The sequence below is a fragment of the Fistularia commersonii genome, chromosome 2 (genome assembly GCF_037954325.1).
Source record: "Fistularia commersonii isolate RoL2024-O1a breed Wild chromosome 2, RoL_Fcom_v1.0, whole genome shotgun sequence".
Lineage (NCBI taxonomy): Eukaryota > Metazoa > Chordata > Actinopteri > Syngnathiformes > Fistulariidae > Fistularia > Fistularia commersonii.
Genome location: NC_141285.1, coordinates 10,056,596 through 10,072,250, shown reverse-complemented (window position 1 = coordinate 10,072,250; position 15,655 = coordinate 10,056,596). Strand labels below are relative to the sequence as shown.

General features: G+C 39.5%; 1 protein-coding gene across 6 annotated transcripts in view; it reads right to left on the bottom strand.

Annotated features, from left to right (window-relative positions):
* Positions 1-15,541, bottom strand: part of lyst (lysosomal trafficking regulator) — a 68,870-nt gene extending 53,329 nt beyond the window's left edge. For 3 of the 6 annotated variants that reach the window (XM_086166602.1, XM_086166601.1, XM_086166600.1), the window contains exons 1-2: positions 13,443-13,920; positions 4,307-4,398 (exon numbers count right to left, since the gene is read on the bottom strand). In XM_086166602.1, coding sequence (XP_086022728.1) covers positions 4,307-4,398; positions 13,443-13,523 — 173 coding nt within the window. In that variant the 5' untranslated portion in view covers positions 13,524-13,920. Of the gene's footprint in view, positions 1-4,306; positions 4,399-6,088; positions 6,168-13,442; positions 13,921-14,849 lie in introns of those variants that run through there. The other 3 variants (XM_086166607.1, XM_086166598.1, XM_086166599.1) reach the window with 3 other exon arrangements.
* Between the last annotated feature and the right edge of the window lie 114 nt (positions 15,542-15,655).

The window sequence follows — 15,655 nt, the reverse complement described above, 5'->3', positions numbered from 1 at the left end:
AATATCGGGAGTATGACAGGAAAAGGTAGAGAGTTGGTCGACATGATGCAGAGAAGGAAGGTGGATATTCTTTGTGTCCTGGAGACCAGGTGGAAAGGTAGTAAGGCTAGAAGCTTAGGAGCAGGCTTTAAGTTGTACTGTTATGGTACTGACAAGAAGAGAAATGGAATAGGAGTTATCTTGAAGGAGGAGTTTTTTAGAAACGTTCTGGAGGTGAAAAGAATGTCAGATAGACTTATGAGTCTGAAACTGGAAATTGAAGGTGTGATGCTCAATGTTGTTAGTGGCTATGCCCCGCAGGTGGGATGTGAATTTGAGGAGAAGGGGAAGTTCTGGAATGAGTTAGATGAAGTGATGTAGAATATTCCCAGAAATGAGAGTGGTGATTGGTGCAGACTTCAATGGACATGTTGGTGAAGGCAATAGAGGGGATGAAGAAGTGATGGGCAGATTTGGTATTCAGGATAGGAATGCAGAGGGACAGATGGTGGTAGATTTTGCAAAAAGGATGGAAATGGCTGAAGTGAATACCTTTTTCCATAAAAAACAGGAACATAGGGTAACTTATAAGAGCGGAGATAGGAGCATGCAGGTAGACTACATCTTGTATAGAAGAGGTAACCTGAAAGAGATCAGTGACTGCAAAGTAGTTCTAGGGGAGAGTGTTGCCAGACAGCATAGGATGGTGGTCTGTAGGATGACACTGGTGACAAGGAAGATGAAGAGGACAAAGGCAGAGCAGAGGACAAAGTGGTGGAAGCTGAAAAGGGAGGAGTGTTGTAAGGTTTTCAGGGAGGAGTTGAGAAAGGGTCTGGGTGGTCAGGGTGAGCTTCCAGATGATTGGAAAACAACAGTTAGCGTTATCAGGTAGACAAGTAGAAGAGTACTTGGTGTGTCATCTGGAAGGAAAGTGGATAAGGAGGCTTGGTGGTCGAATGAGGAAGTGCAGGAGTATATACAGAGAAAGTTGTTAGCAAAGAAGAAGTGGGATACTGAGCGGACTGAAGAGAACAGACAGGAGTACATGGAGATGCAATGTAAGATAAAGATAGAGGTAGCAAAGGCAAAACAAAGGGCGTACGATGATTTGTACACTCGGTTGGATTGTAAGGAGGGTGAGAATGATCCATACAGGATGGCGAAACAGAGAGATAATGATGCAAAGGATGTACAACAGGTCCGGGTGATTAAGGATAGAGAGGGAAATGTATTGACAGATGCTAGAAGAGTGATTAGAAGATGGAAAGAGTACTTTGAAGAGCTGATGAATGGGGAAAATGAAAGAGAGGCAAGGGTAAAAGAGGTGACTATGTTAGACCACAAAGTAGCACAAATTAGTAAAAGTTGAGTGAGGAAGGCATTGAAGAGGATGAAGAGTGGAAAAGCAGTTGGTACTGATGATATACCTGTGGAGGTGTGGAAGTGTCTAGGAGAGGCAGCGGTTGACTTGCTGACTCGTTTATTCAACAGGATCTTAGAGAGTGAGAAAATGCAAGAGGAATGGAGACGACGTGTTATGGTGCCTATTTTTAAGAATAAGGGGGGTGTGCAGAATTGCGCCAACAAAAGAATGATAAAGTTGATGAGCCATACAACGAAGTTATGGGAAAGAGTAGTGGAAACTAGACTGAGAGCAGAGGTCAGCATTTGTGAACAGCAGTACGGCTTCATGCCTACAAAGAGTACTACAGATGCGGTACTTGCGTTGAGAATGCTAATAGAGAAGTACAGAGAAGTACTGAGGGAGCTGCACTTTGTTTTTGTAGACCTAGAAAAGCCATATTACAGGGTGCCAAGAGAGGAGCTCAGGTATTGTATGATGAAGTCTGGAGTGGCAGAGAAGTATGTTAAACTAGTGCAGGACATGTATGCTAGCTGTGAGACAGTGGTGTGGTGTGCTGTAGGGGTAACAGAGAAGTTCAAAGTGGAAGTGGGACTCCATCAGAGTTCAGCTCTGAGCCCCTTCTTGTTCGCAATGGTGATGGACAGGCTGACAGATGAGGTTAGACAGGAATCTCCATGGACTATGATGTTTGGAGATGACATTGTGATCTGTAGTAAGAGCAGAAAACAGGTAGAGGAAAATCTAGAGAGGTCCAGGTCCAAAATCCAAAATCCAAAATCCAAAATATGTCCAAAATCCAGGTCCACAAAACACTGGTAGACTGGTTGGGCAAACTCCATTGTCCCCTCGAGGACCCTGCCAAAGGTATAGAGCTCGTCCACTGTTCCACAACCTGGACGAAAATCACACTGCTCCTCCCGGATCCCAGGTTCAACGACCTGGCAGACCCTCTTCTCAAGCACCGCTGAATACACCTTACCAGGGAGGCTGTGGAGTGTAATCCCCCTGTAGTTGGAGCACACCCTCAATCCCCCTCCTGTCTGCCACCTCGACAATGGAAGCACAGAACATGGCCCATTTGGATTCAGTGTCCCTGCCTTCCTTGGGACGTGGTTATAATTCTGCCGGAGGTGGAAGCTGAAACTCCTTCTGACAGGGGGTCTACAAGATGTTCCCAGCAGACTCTCACATTACATTTGGGTCTGCCAGGTCTGACCAACACCCTCCTCCACAACCGGAGCAAGCTCACCACCAGGTGGTGATCAGTTGAAAGCTCCACCCCTCTCTTCACCCAAGTGTTCAGAGCATGCGGCCGCATCCAACGACATGACCACAAGGTCGATCAAAGAACTGTGGCCTAGGGTGTGTTTGTGCCAAGTGCACATATGGACACCTTTATGCCTGAACATGGTGTTTGTTATGGACAATTTGTGGCGCACACAGAAGTCCAACAACAGAACACCGCTCGGGTTCAGATTGGGGGGGGGGGGGGGGGGGGGCGTTCCTCCCAATCATGCCCTTCCAAGTCACACTGTCGTTGCCCATGAGAGCGTTAAAGTCTCCCAGTATAACGAAGGAATCACCGGTAGGAGTGCTCTCTAGCAGCCCCTCTAGGGACCCCAAGAAGAGTGGGTAAACTGAACTGTTGTTGGGCGCATAGCCACAAACAACAGTCAGAACCCATTCCCCCACCTGAAGGCGGAGGGAGGCTACCCTCTTATCCACCGGGTTGAACCCCAACGTGCAGGCACCAAGATGGGGGGTAATCAATATGCCCACACCTGCCCGGCGCCTGATCTAGAAGAGGATTGGAAGAATGTCCTATGGTCAGATTAAACCAAAATGGAGGTAAAAACTAAAGTTGTCACGTTTGGAGGAGAAAGAATGAGGAGTTGTATCCAAATAACCATGAATCATGAGATTTTGAGTGAAAACCTCCTTCCATCAGGAAGGGTATTGAAGATGAAACGTGGTTGGGTCTTTCAGCCTGACAGTGATCCCAAACACACCACCTGGGTGGAGGAGTGGCGTTGTAAGAATCATTTCAAGGTCCTGGAGTAGCCGAGCCAGTCTCCAAATCTCAACCTCAGAGAAAATCTTTGGAGGAGTTGAAACTCCATGTTGACCAGCAACAGCCCCAAAACATCACTGGTCTAGAGGAGATCTGCATTGAAGAATGGGTCAAAATTCCAGCAACAGTGTGTGAAAACCTTGTTAAGACTCACAGAAAACGTGTGACCTCTGTCATTGCCAGCAAAGGGTATATAACAAAGTATTGAGATGAATGTTTGTTATTGACCAAATACTTATTTTCACCATAGTTTGCAAATAAATTACTTAAAAAAAAATCTGACAATGTGATTCTCTGGATTTTTTTTTCATTTAAATTAGAAACCATACTTCTTTAACAAAGCCCCAGATGTATTACGATTTCTTTTAGTGACAGAACCTAAATTTCAATCCTCAGAAGAGATTGTTTGTAGCAAAACGGATTCTCTGAGATCTGTGCATGCACATGGTGTTATGTGTGGTATTCTTGTTTAATGCTGAACTGACTGCATTTGCTTTCAAACTACATACACAAAAAACTACAAGCAAGGTTAAGAAAACAAACCAACAATTGCTCCACTCAAACTGAATGGGGTTCATTTATGTAGCACCCTCTCAACCTTCGTAGTAGGTACAATTGTTTAAAGCACAGAAACATACATGACAGTGGTGCCAATACAGTCCCCAAAAACAGGGGGCAAATGTGGGTAGAAAACAAAACAAGTAAGTAAATGACAGGGAACCAGTTGGCAGATTGGTGTTCAGTGCCTGGGCAACAGAAACAATGCTGAGGGACAAAAACAGTGTACAATCTACCTGTGCTGCAACAGTAGATTTAAGCAACCCTTCTGGCAGGAAAATAAAGAGACAAAAACATAAATCTTCTTATCAAAGCAAAAAATTTGGACTTACCAGAACGTTAGTGCATCTTTAGTGTTGTGATTGGGTTGATGTTGCACATAGTGGAAGAGACACAGGAAGTTTTCTAGATTTTGAAGGCTGACCTGGTAAGATAGACACATGGTTAAGAAAAAAGAATAGCAAGTCAGGATTCTTATTCATTTTCACACGAGGACAAATTTAAACACGAAAAACTAGCATTTATTCATTTGTTACTTTATTAGTGATGAAGCTTTTCCAGTCTTGTTCTGTGGAGCTACTACTTCAATAACGATTAAATCATGTTAGCGGCATTGTGGCACCTATTATTTCCTGTCTCTTCTTTGCTCTGAAAAACAAAATTCTTTCTAACACCAATCTTAAGATTCTGACAATGAGGTTAAGGGTGAAGTTTATTGTTTGAGCTAATTCCCTAAAACCTTGGCCTCATGACTGACTCATAAAGACATAAAGAGGATGAGCATAAAGCATCTTTTTAAGATTAACTGAACTCAGTTGAACTGAAGTCAGACTGGTTACACAGCAGAAGCCTGACACCAAAAGGAATGGTAAAACAATTCAGATGCTCTTTAAAACACAGTTTTTATCTGCGTTATTAGTTCTGGAAGAGTGTGCTGATTCATTTCCGGAAGACGTGTGATCCTATAGGCCAGCATCCTGTCACATCTCACACTACAAAGAAGAATCTGTAGTCCTCCCCTGCTAATCTGCCAACACTGGCTGGATTCATTCATAACACTGCTAAGTCTGGACTGATCTGGATACAGTGATTACTAGCATTGCGAACCCAAAGAATAGACAGTCAGACTTCTGATCACAGTCATTGTTCTGATCACAGTCTGAACTATGATATCACTCACAATGCTCCCAAAATGAAAAAAAAAAAAAAGAGAAAAACAAATCAAAAACAATTATGTGATATGTAATGAGCATTCTTTCAGAAACGGATACCTACTGTGGTGACTAGAATATATTTCAAGCTTGTGAAATAAATCAGTTGCCTATTTTTAACAGCATCATCATTCAAAATTCAAAGGCTCTCTACCAACTTTTGCAATTCTATCTGAAATATTTTTGTTATTTTAAAGTATATTGATACATTGTGTGATAGAAACACAGAGGCTTACACTAACCCACATTTGCTTCATGTCCCATATTCTCAATGAGAGGTGTTGAGGGGAAAATAAAGTGATGCGACATACCTACAAAGGTACGAAAGACTGGTAATAAAAAGACTATCTAAAATATCGTTTTAACATAAACGCAAATTTTTTGGTTGATACTTTAAATTCCTTATCATATTTTACACTGTTTTTTTTCAAAGCAGCGATAAGAAGTTTCAACTCCACAAAAATACAAACAAGATATTTTATAAATCCAAAATGTAATCATTTGTGGAAAAAAGTCATACAACAATGTTTAAAAGGACAAAAATATGTAAACCAAGTGTCACAGTGTGTTAACCATTTTCTGTGTTGTTCACAAACATTGAAAAAGTCAGTTATTCATAACTGTAAAACTCATTCTCTCAATTACACCTATCAACAGTTATTCAAGTACCTGCAGTCTGGTCACACCTCAGTTGTGGCTAATAGCAGTCACAGTAGGTCAGAAACCAAAGCTACTCTTCTATGTGAATTTCCTTCATGTGTCTGATTATGAAGCATGTTATTTTCATTATTCACTTAATCTGGGCATCTAAATAGAATTATGTGTAATTATGTTATTGGTCATTTGTCATAGCATTCTATTACTGTAGTTGTCAGCTGATGGTGCAGAGTTGGCTACACTCACCAGAGTCAAGGAAGAGCAGAAAGGCAAAAACCAAAGAAGTGGTGAGAGGGTGGGATGGATGTCACTTTACACCAGGGGTCTGGATGATGCCACCATACACAGGAAATGAAAACAGGAAGACATAGAAAAGCATGGATAATGAGCAACACGGGAGAGGAAGGGATAAATGACGGCAGTAAAAAAGGAGAAAAAGAGATACATGCAGCAAAAGATGAAAAGAACGACAGGCACAGGGCTGTCGGAAGCATTATAGTGCATAAATTTAATAAATTAGCCTGTGAATACATCTACATTTGTGCACTCAGTCTAATAGCATTAATAAATCAAGCTGACCCTGAATCATCCGCGCAGTGGTTGTGAACATACTCCACAATTGAGAAAGGGCAAATGACTAGTGCACAACAGAAACTTCCAAGCAACTGAGATGTTTTTTCCTCTGAGGCTTTAATTCAATATTACACTGCACTCTGCACAAAGCAGACAGAGTGATTTGACAATAAGAGATTGTCAAAACTGATGAATCTGGCTGGAGACAAAATACAAGAGCAGCGCATACACAAAACACCAAAAAAAAGTCTGACCTCCCATTATATGACCAGAATGATACTTCATTCCATCTGTTGAGCACCAGTTGACCAGGTGTGCTTCATGGTGTTTAACTAATAATTCCTCTCCAGGGAATCATAAGTTTAAAGGTAAAGCCAATAGCTAAAATGTAGGGCTGCTATTGTTGCTATTGCTATTGTTACATTTTTGTGCAAAACTTAACAATTTAACCACAAACAATATTGTACATGTATGTGAAACTCAGGTAAAATGTTCAAGGTGCACTACTAATAATACAAAATTTTACTCATCAATGAGAAATAACGAGCTACACAGTAAACTGTAAACAAACTAGGAAGAATAAAAATGATAACAGGTAATAATCTCCTAAAGATTTATGCATAATAACACAACCTACAGCTATTTAAAACATAATGGTTTTACCTTTTTAACTTGATTACATTTGAGGTAGAGGTGGATATCTCAAGCAACATCATGTGTGAGAAGGCTCCAATGTCAGGTGATAGTATCTGTACTTGTATCTTAGTAAAAATAGAGCTCCATGTGAACAATTTACTGATCAATATTCCATATACAAAAGACAAAAGATAAGAAAACTTGGTTTACATGTTGATATTTGGTCAAATGTTGATTATGGAAACAGAGTCAGGGAATCTAATGCAAACTATTTTATCAGTGACAGTGGTGTCAGCTGATGGAAAAATCTTTAAGTTGCCCAGACTAACCAAAGCTATCAAAAATACAATGTCTTCTTATATGTCCATTCATTTTTAATTATTTTTCAAAACTGATATTTTGTTGGCCCTTAGTCTAGCACCGGACTTTGGCATAATTAGAATTGTCCTTTCAAATTAAAATGGAATGCAGAGCTGAGCAATCAACTGCCGGTGTAAAGAAACCAAGATTTAGACCTATGACAAACTTGTCCATGCAACTTTCTGTCTTCAGTCTTGTCCCTCAGCCCAGCTCAACAACTTTAGCCTGCTTGTGGATAAAAACAGATAGACTTCAACTAGTGCTTTTACAAGGAAAAACACTGTATGTCTAATGCTTTGGCAGTTTGGCTTCAGTTCAGAAAAAGACAATACAAATACACACAAGTATTTTGTACTATAAGAATTGTCTTAGATGTTTGTTATCCCAACAAAACAACTTGCCAGCTGTAATATAAGATGTGTCTATCTTTTTGAAATTAAATCGAATTATTTCTAATATTAAACTGACAGCCAGTGTAGCAAGTTGTTTAATATCAACAGCATGATTTGAAAAATAGGCTTCTTGTCAACATATCTCATTAAGCCATCCCAGGTCAAGATGTACTAAAATGTGCATGATTTCATTTGATTACCAACTTTACAACCAATCCATATTTCAAGCCAGGTTAAAATCTGCTGAGGGAATTGATCTAATGGTGATTGATGGAGGTTATTTGATGACACTTACTGTGTTTAGAAAGAAGACATACATGTAACTACATTTACATTATGCATCTTGCAAAAGATATTTACAGCTCAGGTTCTGTTACTGAAGGATCCTCACAAGAGAAACACAAACTTTGCACTAGTTTATGTACATCTAAGTTACTCTCTGCTTTTCCTCACACAAACAGAGTTCAACTTCATTCAGGTGAAGTTCCTGTTATTACTCAGACACCACTGCCATGACCTGTCTCTCTTACACTGCTGTTTTCTGACATAGCTATCATGGGAGGCCGAGTCATGGGAGTCTAATGGCTGAGTCACCCCGGCTGGTACAGGCTCTCCTCTCAAGCTCTCTTTGGATAATTGACTCCAACTTGGCAGAGGCAGTGAAGGCGATGTGATCCTGTCCTCGTGAGCGAGGACGCAGGGTGTTGGTTATGTAAGTTTTTTTTTGTGTGTGTTTTTTTCCCTTCCATTTGAGATCTCGACTGATCTAATTTAACATTTGGGTGATGAGCATCATGAGGAGTCCCTAACGTTTCACATTTCCTCCCAAACTACGATTTAGAGCGGTTTCACAGAATATCACAAATTACTGTTTGTGACAGTTTCTCAGCCACACTGTCATAGGAATTGACCTTTGAGCTTTAAGCTAAACAGGAAATTGAAATTCTGATCTCAATCGCCTTTTTTTCCAATATTGCATACATGGAAGCAAGAATGCGGAAGCACAAAAAAGCTTAGCAGACAGTTTGGGTGTTTTTTAATACATTGACTACTATTCCTGAATTTCAGAAAGATAGAGCTTACCTAATAACCCACTGGCTAGGGGAAAAAAGAAAATTGACACAGTGCTGTTTGCAGTCCTAAACCTGCCCAGATCTAGAGATAAATTATTAATCCTTTAAGCTATTAGTTTGACCACAATGAGTAAGAGTTTTAGCGAAACTAGAGATGCAACAATAACTGCAGATGTAGCCGTTCTTTTTTTCCAGCAAGATAAATACAACATCATGACACACAATCATCATCATTTAACACAAAAAACAAAAAGGGGCAAACCATTAACAGACAGACTGGAATAGAGCTAAATAATTTTAAAATGTTCACCAAATATTCGGTTGATGCTGTTGGTCTGTGGCAAGACAGAATTTACCAGTTATGAATGAAGTATTTTCTTTCAAACTTTGGTTTTACTACAACTGGAAATGGCTAAGGAAAATACAGTTCATGATGGGCATTTTTTATGATGGATATCTGGATGTCTGACCTTCAAGACAAACACAATCCAAAAAAAAATGCTCTTAAAAAGGCTAAAATGCTCTAGAAATAACATGTAACATACTACTCTGGAAGAGAGGACTAATTCTACTTTGACAGACAGTGCATTAAAGATTCAGGCACTAAATAATACATCAAGAAACATTCATTTTGTTACAGAGATAACTTTTTAAAAGTCACCTAACACAGGCACCAAGTTTCAAACCCTGACCTTCAAAGTACAGCTGTCCCAGAGGTAAAGGCATTTGTATTGTAAAATGGTAAAAATAATAATAATGCATTTTATTTGAAGCCGCCTTTCGTGACACTCAAAGACATTGTACAGACATGCTGCAAATAACTTCCCCATAAAGGGAACAATGAGTGAGATGGCATTTGCACAACGTGAAAGAAAATGAAGACATTATGCAGTCATCTATGAAAGCCGTCTGATCAAACTTAACATAATTAAGAGTATTCAAATCCAGGATTATTTTCCTTGACTAATAAAATGTTGAAATTGTCATAGCTCTTTAATGTTTTAATAGCCAGGAAAGTCTAAAAAGTGCAGGAGTTTTCTTTGTCAATAATAAATAAACCACATGAAAAATTCAACTAAATTTCAATAACTTTTATCAGCTTGATTGCGCTCTGCTTTGTTTTATCTTTAGTTGAGACTGCTTTTAGAGTTACAAATCAGATAAAAACACTAAAGCTGTTCATAATAATTTTAAAACTCTATTATATGTGCACTGCAATTTTACATTAGTACAGTAAGACAGTATATATCAGTTATTTCTGACGAGTACTAATTATACATGTTTGCTGTTAAAAGTGAATTAGGACTATTGTTTACATTTCCTCCTCAGTTCGCACTGTAGTTTCCTTTTTGGTTTGCTTAACAAATATAGTAACCACGTTGAGTAAAACCCAAACTCCAACGGGTAGAGTTTACAACAGAGTGAAAATAAGGTGCAGAAGCTAATGATGTGTAATATGACAGTTACATTGAACAAGTGCAGTAATAATGGAGAAAATAACTAGAGTTCATCTGAATATACACAAAACTACCTTTTTGTGAGAGACAGCTTGATTTTTAAACTGTCCCCCTGTCCAATTTTACTTTGATTGCAAAGCAGTACGTACACAGAAAGTCTGATGGCACCACAAGAAAAAGGCTTCTCAACTGCAGGTCATCTTGAATCATCAACTATATGCAAAATAGGTAATTTAAGGGTTTTCAAGACTCACCTGTCTACATTAAAAGTCCTTTGAAACCCCTAGTTGGAGAAACCGAAAAAGCGAAGTAGTCCAAACATCATGTTTCAGTGTTTTGAAACATCCTCTTGACTCAAAACGAAATTCAACTATCCACTTGAAACAAGCCCCAGTCTCATGCTTGGCTATTGGCCAGATATCCTTTCAATAGATGTGATAATACTAATAAAGATAACTGGGGAGGTATGGAGTGTCCCCGCAAACTTATGATCACATTTAAGTATGCCAAAGTCTCCACAGAAGATTTCAAATGATTAAAAGAAAGGGTTTATGCATGACACACTGGCATACTTTGGCACATTTTTTAGGGATGGTAGCTGTCAGTGTAAATATTAAATATACTGAACAATATGAATGCATTAGAAAGCGATAAGGAAATTCATAATCAAAGCATAAGGATTTGGTCAGCGGCTGGTCCAATTTTTCAAATTATTTATGTTTGTGTTTCCTTGAACCCTGGGTTGCTGGAAGCAGTAGAATAACGTTAAAAAGCTTTTAATGGCATTAGTACTTGTCTGAAACTACGGCGTCATTTTCAACATGGTATTCAATCTTTTTATTAAAATGTCTTCATAACATTACTGATTTATCTACATTCCAAAAGAACCAAATGAGATATCAATTTGAGATTTTATTCAAATTAAGAGATTATCATAGTTCTTTACCAATGACTGATTACAACAGCATATGTGTTTTTTTTCTTTGAACTATTATGTCTTTGACTGTCAAAGTGGTTCTTGAAGATTCTCCAATTAACTGTGAACTTTTCTTGGAAGGAAAAAAAGATTACTTGTGTGAAGTGGAACTTTAGTCATTAAAAAGGGAGACTTCCATCATTGATTTTGAGGATTGTAAGGAGAAAACAGTATATTTCTCCTTCAGACCTCTCAGTGACCTTGACATCAAGCTTGTGCATATTCAGCTGGATTTCCAGATTGATCCTTTTCCCAAGAGAAGACCAAAGAACCTGTCCTGTCCTGTCATATAGCAACAGGGGAGCCCTTCTTTCCAATTTCTAACAAACTAAGTTAATCTGCAGGGAATAGAGTTGCAGTGCAAATCACTCAGACTGGCAGATGAACTGCTGGACGCATCTGCTTCATCAGCCTCCAGGGCCTGCCCCTGCAGTGGGAAGTTCACAGCAAAGCCAGATTTGTGTTTGTCAGAGACTTGTTAGTGTTGATACTTGGTCAATATTTATCTGTAGCAAAAGTAGTGTGCATTTTTAATATGCAATTAAATTGCACTAATTAAAGTCATTCTAGAACCATTTCTGCCCACTGAGTCTAAGATAATGAAGAGATGAAGAGATTCCCATCCCACTTCGTCTATGATTATATTTTAACGTCACTTGATAAGTATTGACTTGAACTGAAAATCACAAGTCAAACAAATGTACCTAGTAAAAAAAAAGATACCATAAGTGGTGAAAAATTAACAAAGTCAAGCAAAGTCAAGCTGATAGCTTGAACCAATACATCCAAAAACAAAAAGACAAACAAAGGCACAAATGCAAAAGAGGGAACAGAAGAAGAGGCAGTAACGCAACTTGGTTTAATAACATCAGTCCTTAACAAAGCCTATGATAACATGATTGCTTACAGAACCACAGGGTGGAGTATTGCTGTCTGATGGAGCCTAAAACAGTGATCACTTAATTCTGTTAAGCCCTGTACCGACTTTAACAATTGGCAGGTGACACCTCAAACTAGTTGGAGGAAATTTGCTAATTTCTGATCTACTCATTTTACCATCTCTGGAATCAGTCTCTCACACAATTACACAAAAATGACCATTGATAGAGAGGAAGACCTTGCCCAGTAGAGACCATGTGTAAGTAGTGCTATGGCAACAAGAAACACCATTTCTGAATCTGATTTCCTATAACAGCATTGACAAAGCCAGTACCATAAGTGTAACACATCACCCAGACCATGATCACTACAACTAAGGAAATACAGGTAGTCTTGTCAAGAAAAGAACGAGACAACACTTATCAGCTTTAAATATAATAAGTTACTGTTTAAAAGATGGTCTGAATATTGTAAACCTGAAAAAAATTGACTAAAATAATGTATTAATAGGATCATCTGTACCCTGCACTCCGTCCTAATCCTAGTCTTGTGATGTGTGCGTGTGCGTTCCTGCATACGTGTTGGTGAAAGATCTTATTTGGCCAGAAACAGAACTAAAATCCACCGCCATTCTCAGTCATGCTAACAGATGAGGGGGCGTGCACTCCGGCAACAATGGTGGTGGGAGATGTGCAGTACACAACCACGTATGGTCCCTTACTGTGGCTCCAGTTCACACTCCACTCTCTTTCCAGGCTAAAAAAAATGACACTTGGAACAACAGACAAGGTTTGAAGAAAATGAAGTTCCAATCAAAGTGGAGAGGTTTTTTGTTGTTGTTCCCTTGTTCCAGCCAAAAGCAGACAAGTGAACTGCATGGCTACCCACACTGTGAGTAACACCAACTACATAATTCTATAAACATTCGCCCAAGGAATAATAAGTGCTTAGTAGCAGAAAGAAGTCTTAGAAAACTGGCATTTGTAAGAGTAAAAAATTCATCACATAGATGGACTGTCAGGTGAAATGTCGAACTTTAAAATGAATGAAATGCTAAAATGTCAGTTTTGCACTGAGACAAAGTGACAAGCAACAAAATATGACACTGTGGAATATACAAGTGATAGGTCACTGTATTTCCTTCGGTAACCAAAGCCCTGAGTAGCAAGAGGTGACACTAAACGAAGTACCGGCGCCCCCAGGAGAACTCGAGCCGAGTTCGCGTCCCGATGCCTTGCGGGCAGTAGCTCTTACCTGCAAATCGCCTCCTTGAAGTCTACAGTCCATGTACTTTTCCCACGCGTACGACAAATCAGTCTGTTGTGGGCTGGCCATGTCTTCCACACCTCCGGATAAACCAGATAGTCCACAATAACTTAGTACCTCTTCCGTATCGCTCACAGCGAACCGCACAGCGCCAACGGACAAGTACAACGTTCTGTTGAGTCCTTCATTGCAGATGCATGATTCACCGAGCTGCTCCTGCACTTTTTAAATTAGGCATCTGTAGGGTACACAGAGCGGTAGTTGTTAGCAAACAGACTTACTTTACGGGCATTCGCTTTTGTCAACACGCTACTAGCTCTACTGACGCACTTGGACCTGCAATGAACCCGTAACACAGGCCAGTCAAGCCGGACATACGGCAGCGGAAGGTAAACAACACGGGCTCACGCAAAGGTTTAGCTGGTTGGCTAGCTTGCTAGCATGTAATGCGCGATACAGCGAAGCCTGCGTCAAATGTAAGGCTGGGCTTGAAGTAGGCATTTCCGGCAAAGCAGAAAGTTGCCTTTCGAAATAAAAGCATATATCGTGTGCCAGTTATGACAGCTACATTCACAATTCGCAGAAGTGCAAAGTTCGTAAATCTGTCCACACGAGCGGTATTAACGCGGTACCGGATTGCTTTTATGACACCGATCAATTGGCGACAGAGGAGAACGTTGCTCTCCCAATCCAAATCCACGGATTTAAATATCAATAAGAAATGAATGAATGGCTGTTAATGAACTAATGGTCATCTCATGTTCGGTGTTTTCCAGAAGTTGATCTAATCAAATATGAAAGGTTACATAAGAAAATACAATATTATTTGTTACGCGTTTTAAATTTTGCATTCAATTTGAAAAAGAGAAGAAAAAAACTGCATGCAAACAATACCATGATTTATTTGTAGATATATTTTCTTCTGGTGTTTCATACACAAAAGTAATGATATACGTTTATGCTGTTTAATGGGAGTAACTTCAATTAGAAATTTATTTCGTATTTAATTTACAAGACTATTTGAAAGCTAATGTCTCCAATACAAACGAAGTGGAGAAACTAGTAAGAAACAATCTTACACTGAAAGGTGGCAACTCGTCTAATGTTAGTTCACTTAATCGTTTTAAACACGAAATTCGCTGTTTCTCCTATTGTATGGTAAATACACTATATTAAGTAAAAATTCCTTAATAACACAAAAGGAATTGAAATGCCTTGATAAACATAGCGTTAGCTGCATCTTGTATGTATCACTCCGTTATGTCAGTTGTCCTAAACGTTTATGTGGAAACGAATGCAAAATATAATTTCTGCACCAGGTTACTAATCAGCTTCAGATAGATATTTTTACGAAATATGCTGGTCGGAAAACGAAGGAAATTTTGTCATTCCTACCTGCTTTTGTAATAATTACAGCCAGCTAAAGCTAGCTGTGGCAACCTCATACGTCACTAAGCCCTCGGCTGCGTCTGCCAGGCAGTTCCCGTTAATTTCATTTACCACAATCCCCAGCAAAGTCTGCGTGACATATGCGAATGTAAAATTAAACTTTACGCCGGCAGGTGAGTCGTCTGAGACTATGTTTCATTTGCAGTGACGAGTCAAGCTATCAGTATTTGAGGAAACACTGATGTATCAAGAAATGATGCGCTGGTCCTGTGAAACCCACTCGTATCCACGTAAATCAAGAAAATATCGCGTTTGTTTCGCTGAGGGGAAGAGCGTGACGTTCCTTGCAGACAGGGCATTGGGCCATTCGCTAGTACATTAGTCGGCGATGAAGTCTCGCGGGACTCCGAGTGATTCTCGTTTGATGACACGCAAGTAATTCCCCAATCAATCAAAACACCCCGCGCTGGGACCTTTGGGCCTTTGGATGCTCTTTAAAAGAGCACTACTAAGGAAACACCAGGTTCTGTCAACTCAGTAAAATCGCCCAAACCGTGTTAAATCAATCCTATTAGCATTTGACATTCCATTCTGCTGAAACACCGTGCAAGTTACAAATAAAACAGTACACTGATTTCAACCGGGAATGAATCTGCCAGGATGCCAGTTTCTCAAAATACCTTCACATAATTTTTTTTGCAAGAAACGGGTTTTATATGTAGTTGTTCGGGAATTTTCAATGATCCCTTTGTGTAAATATACATGCATCGTTCCATATTTTTTTTCTACAGTAAAAAATACACTGTACATTG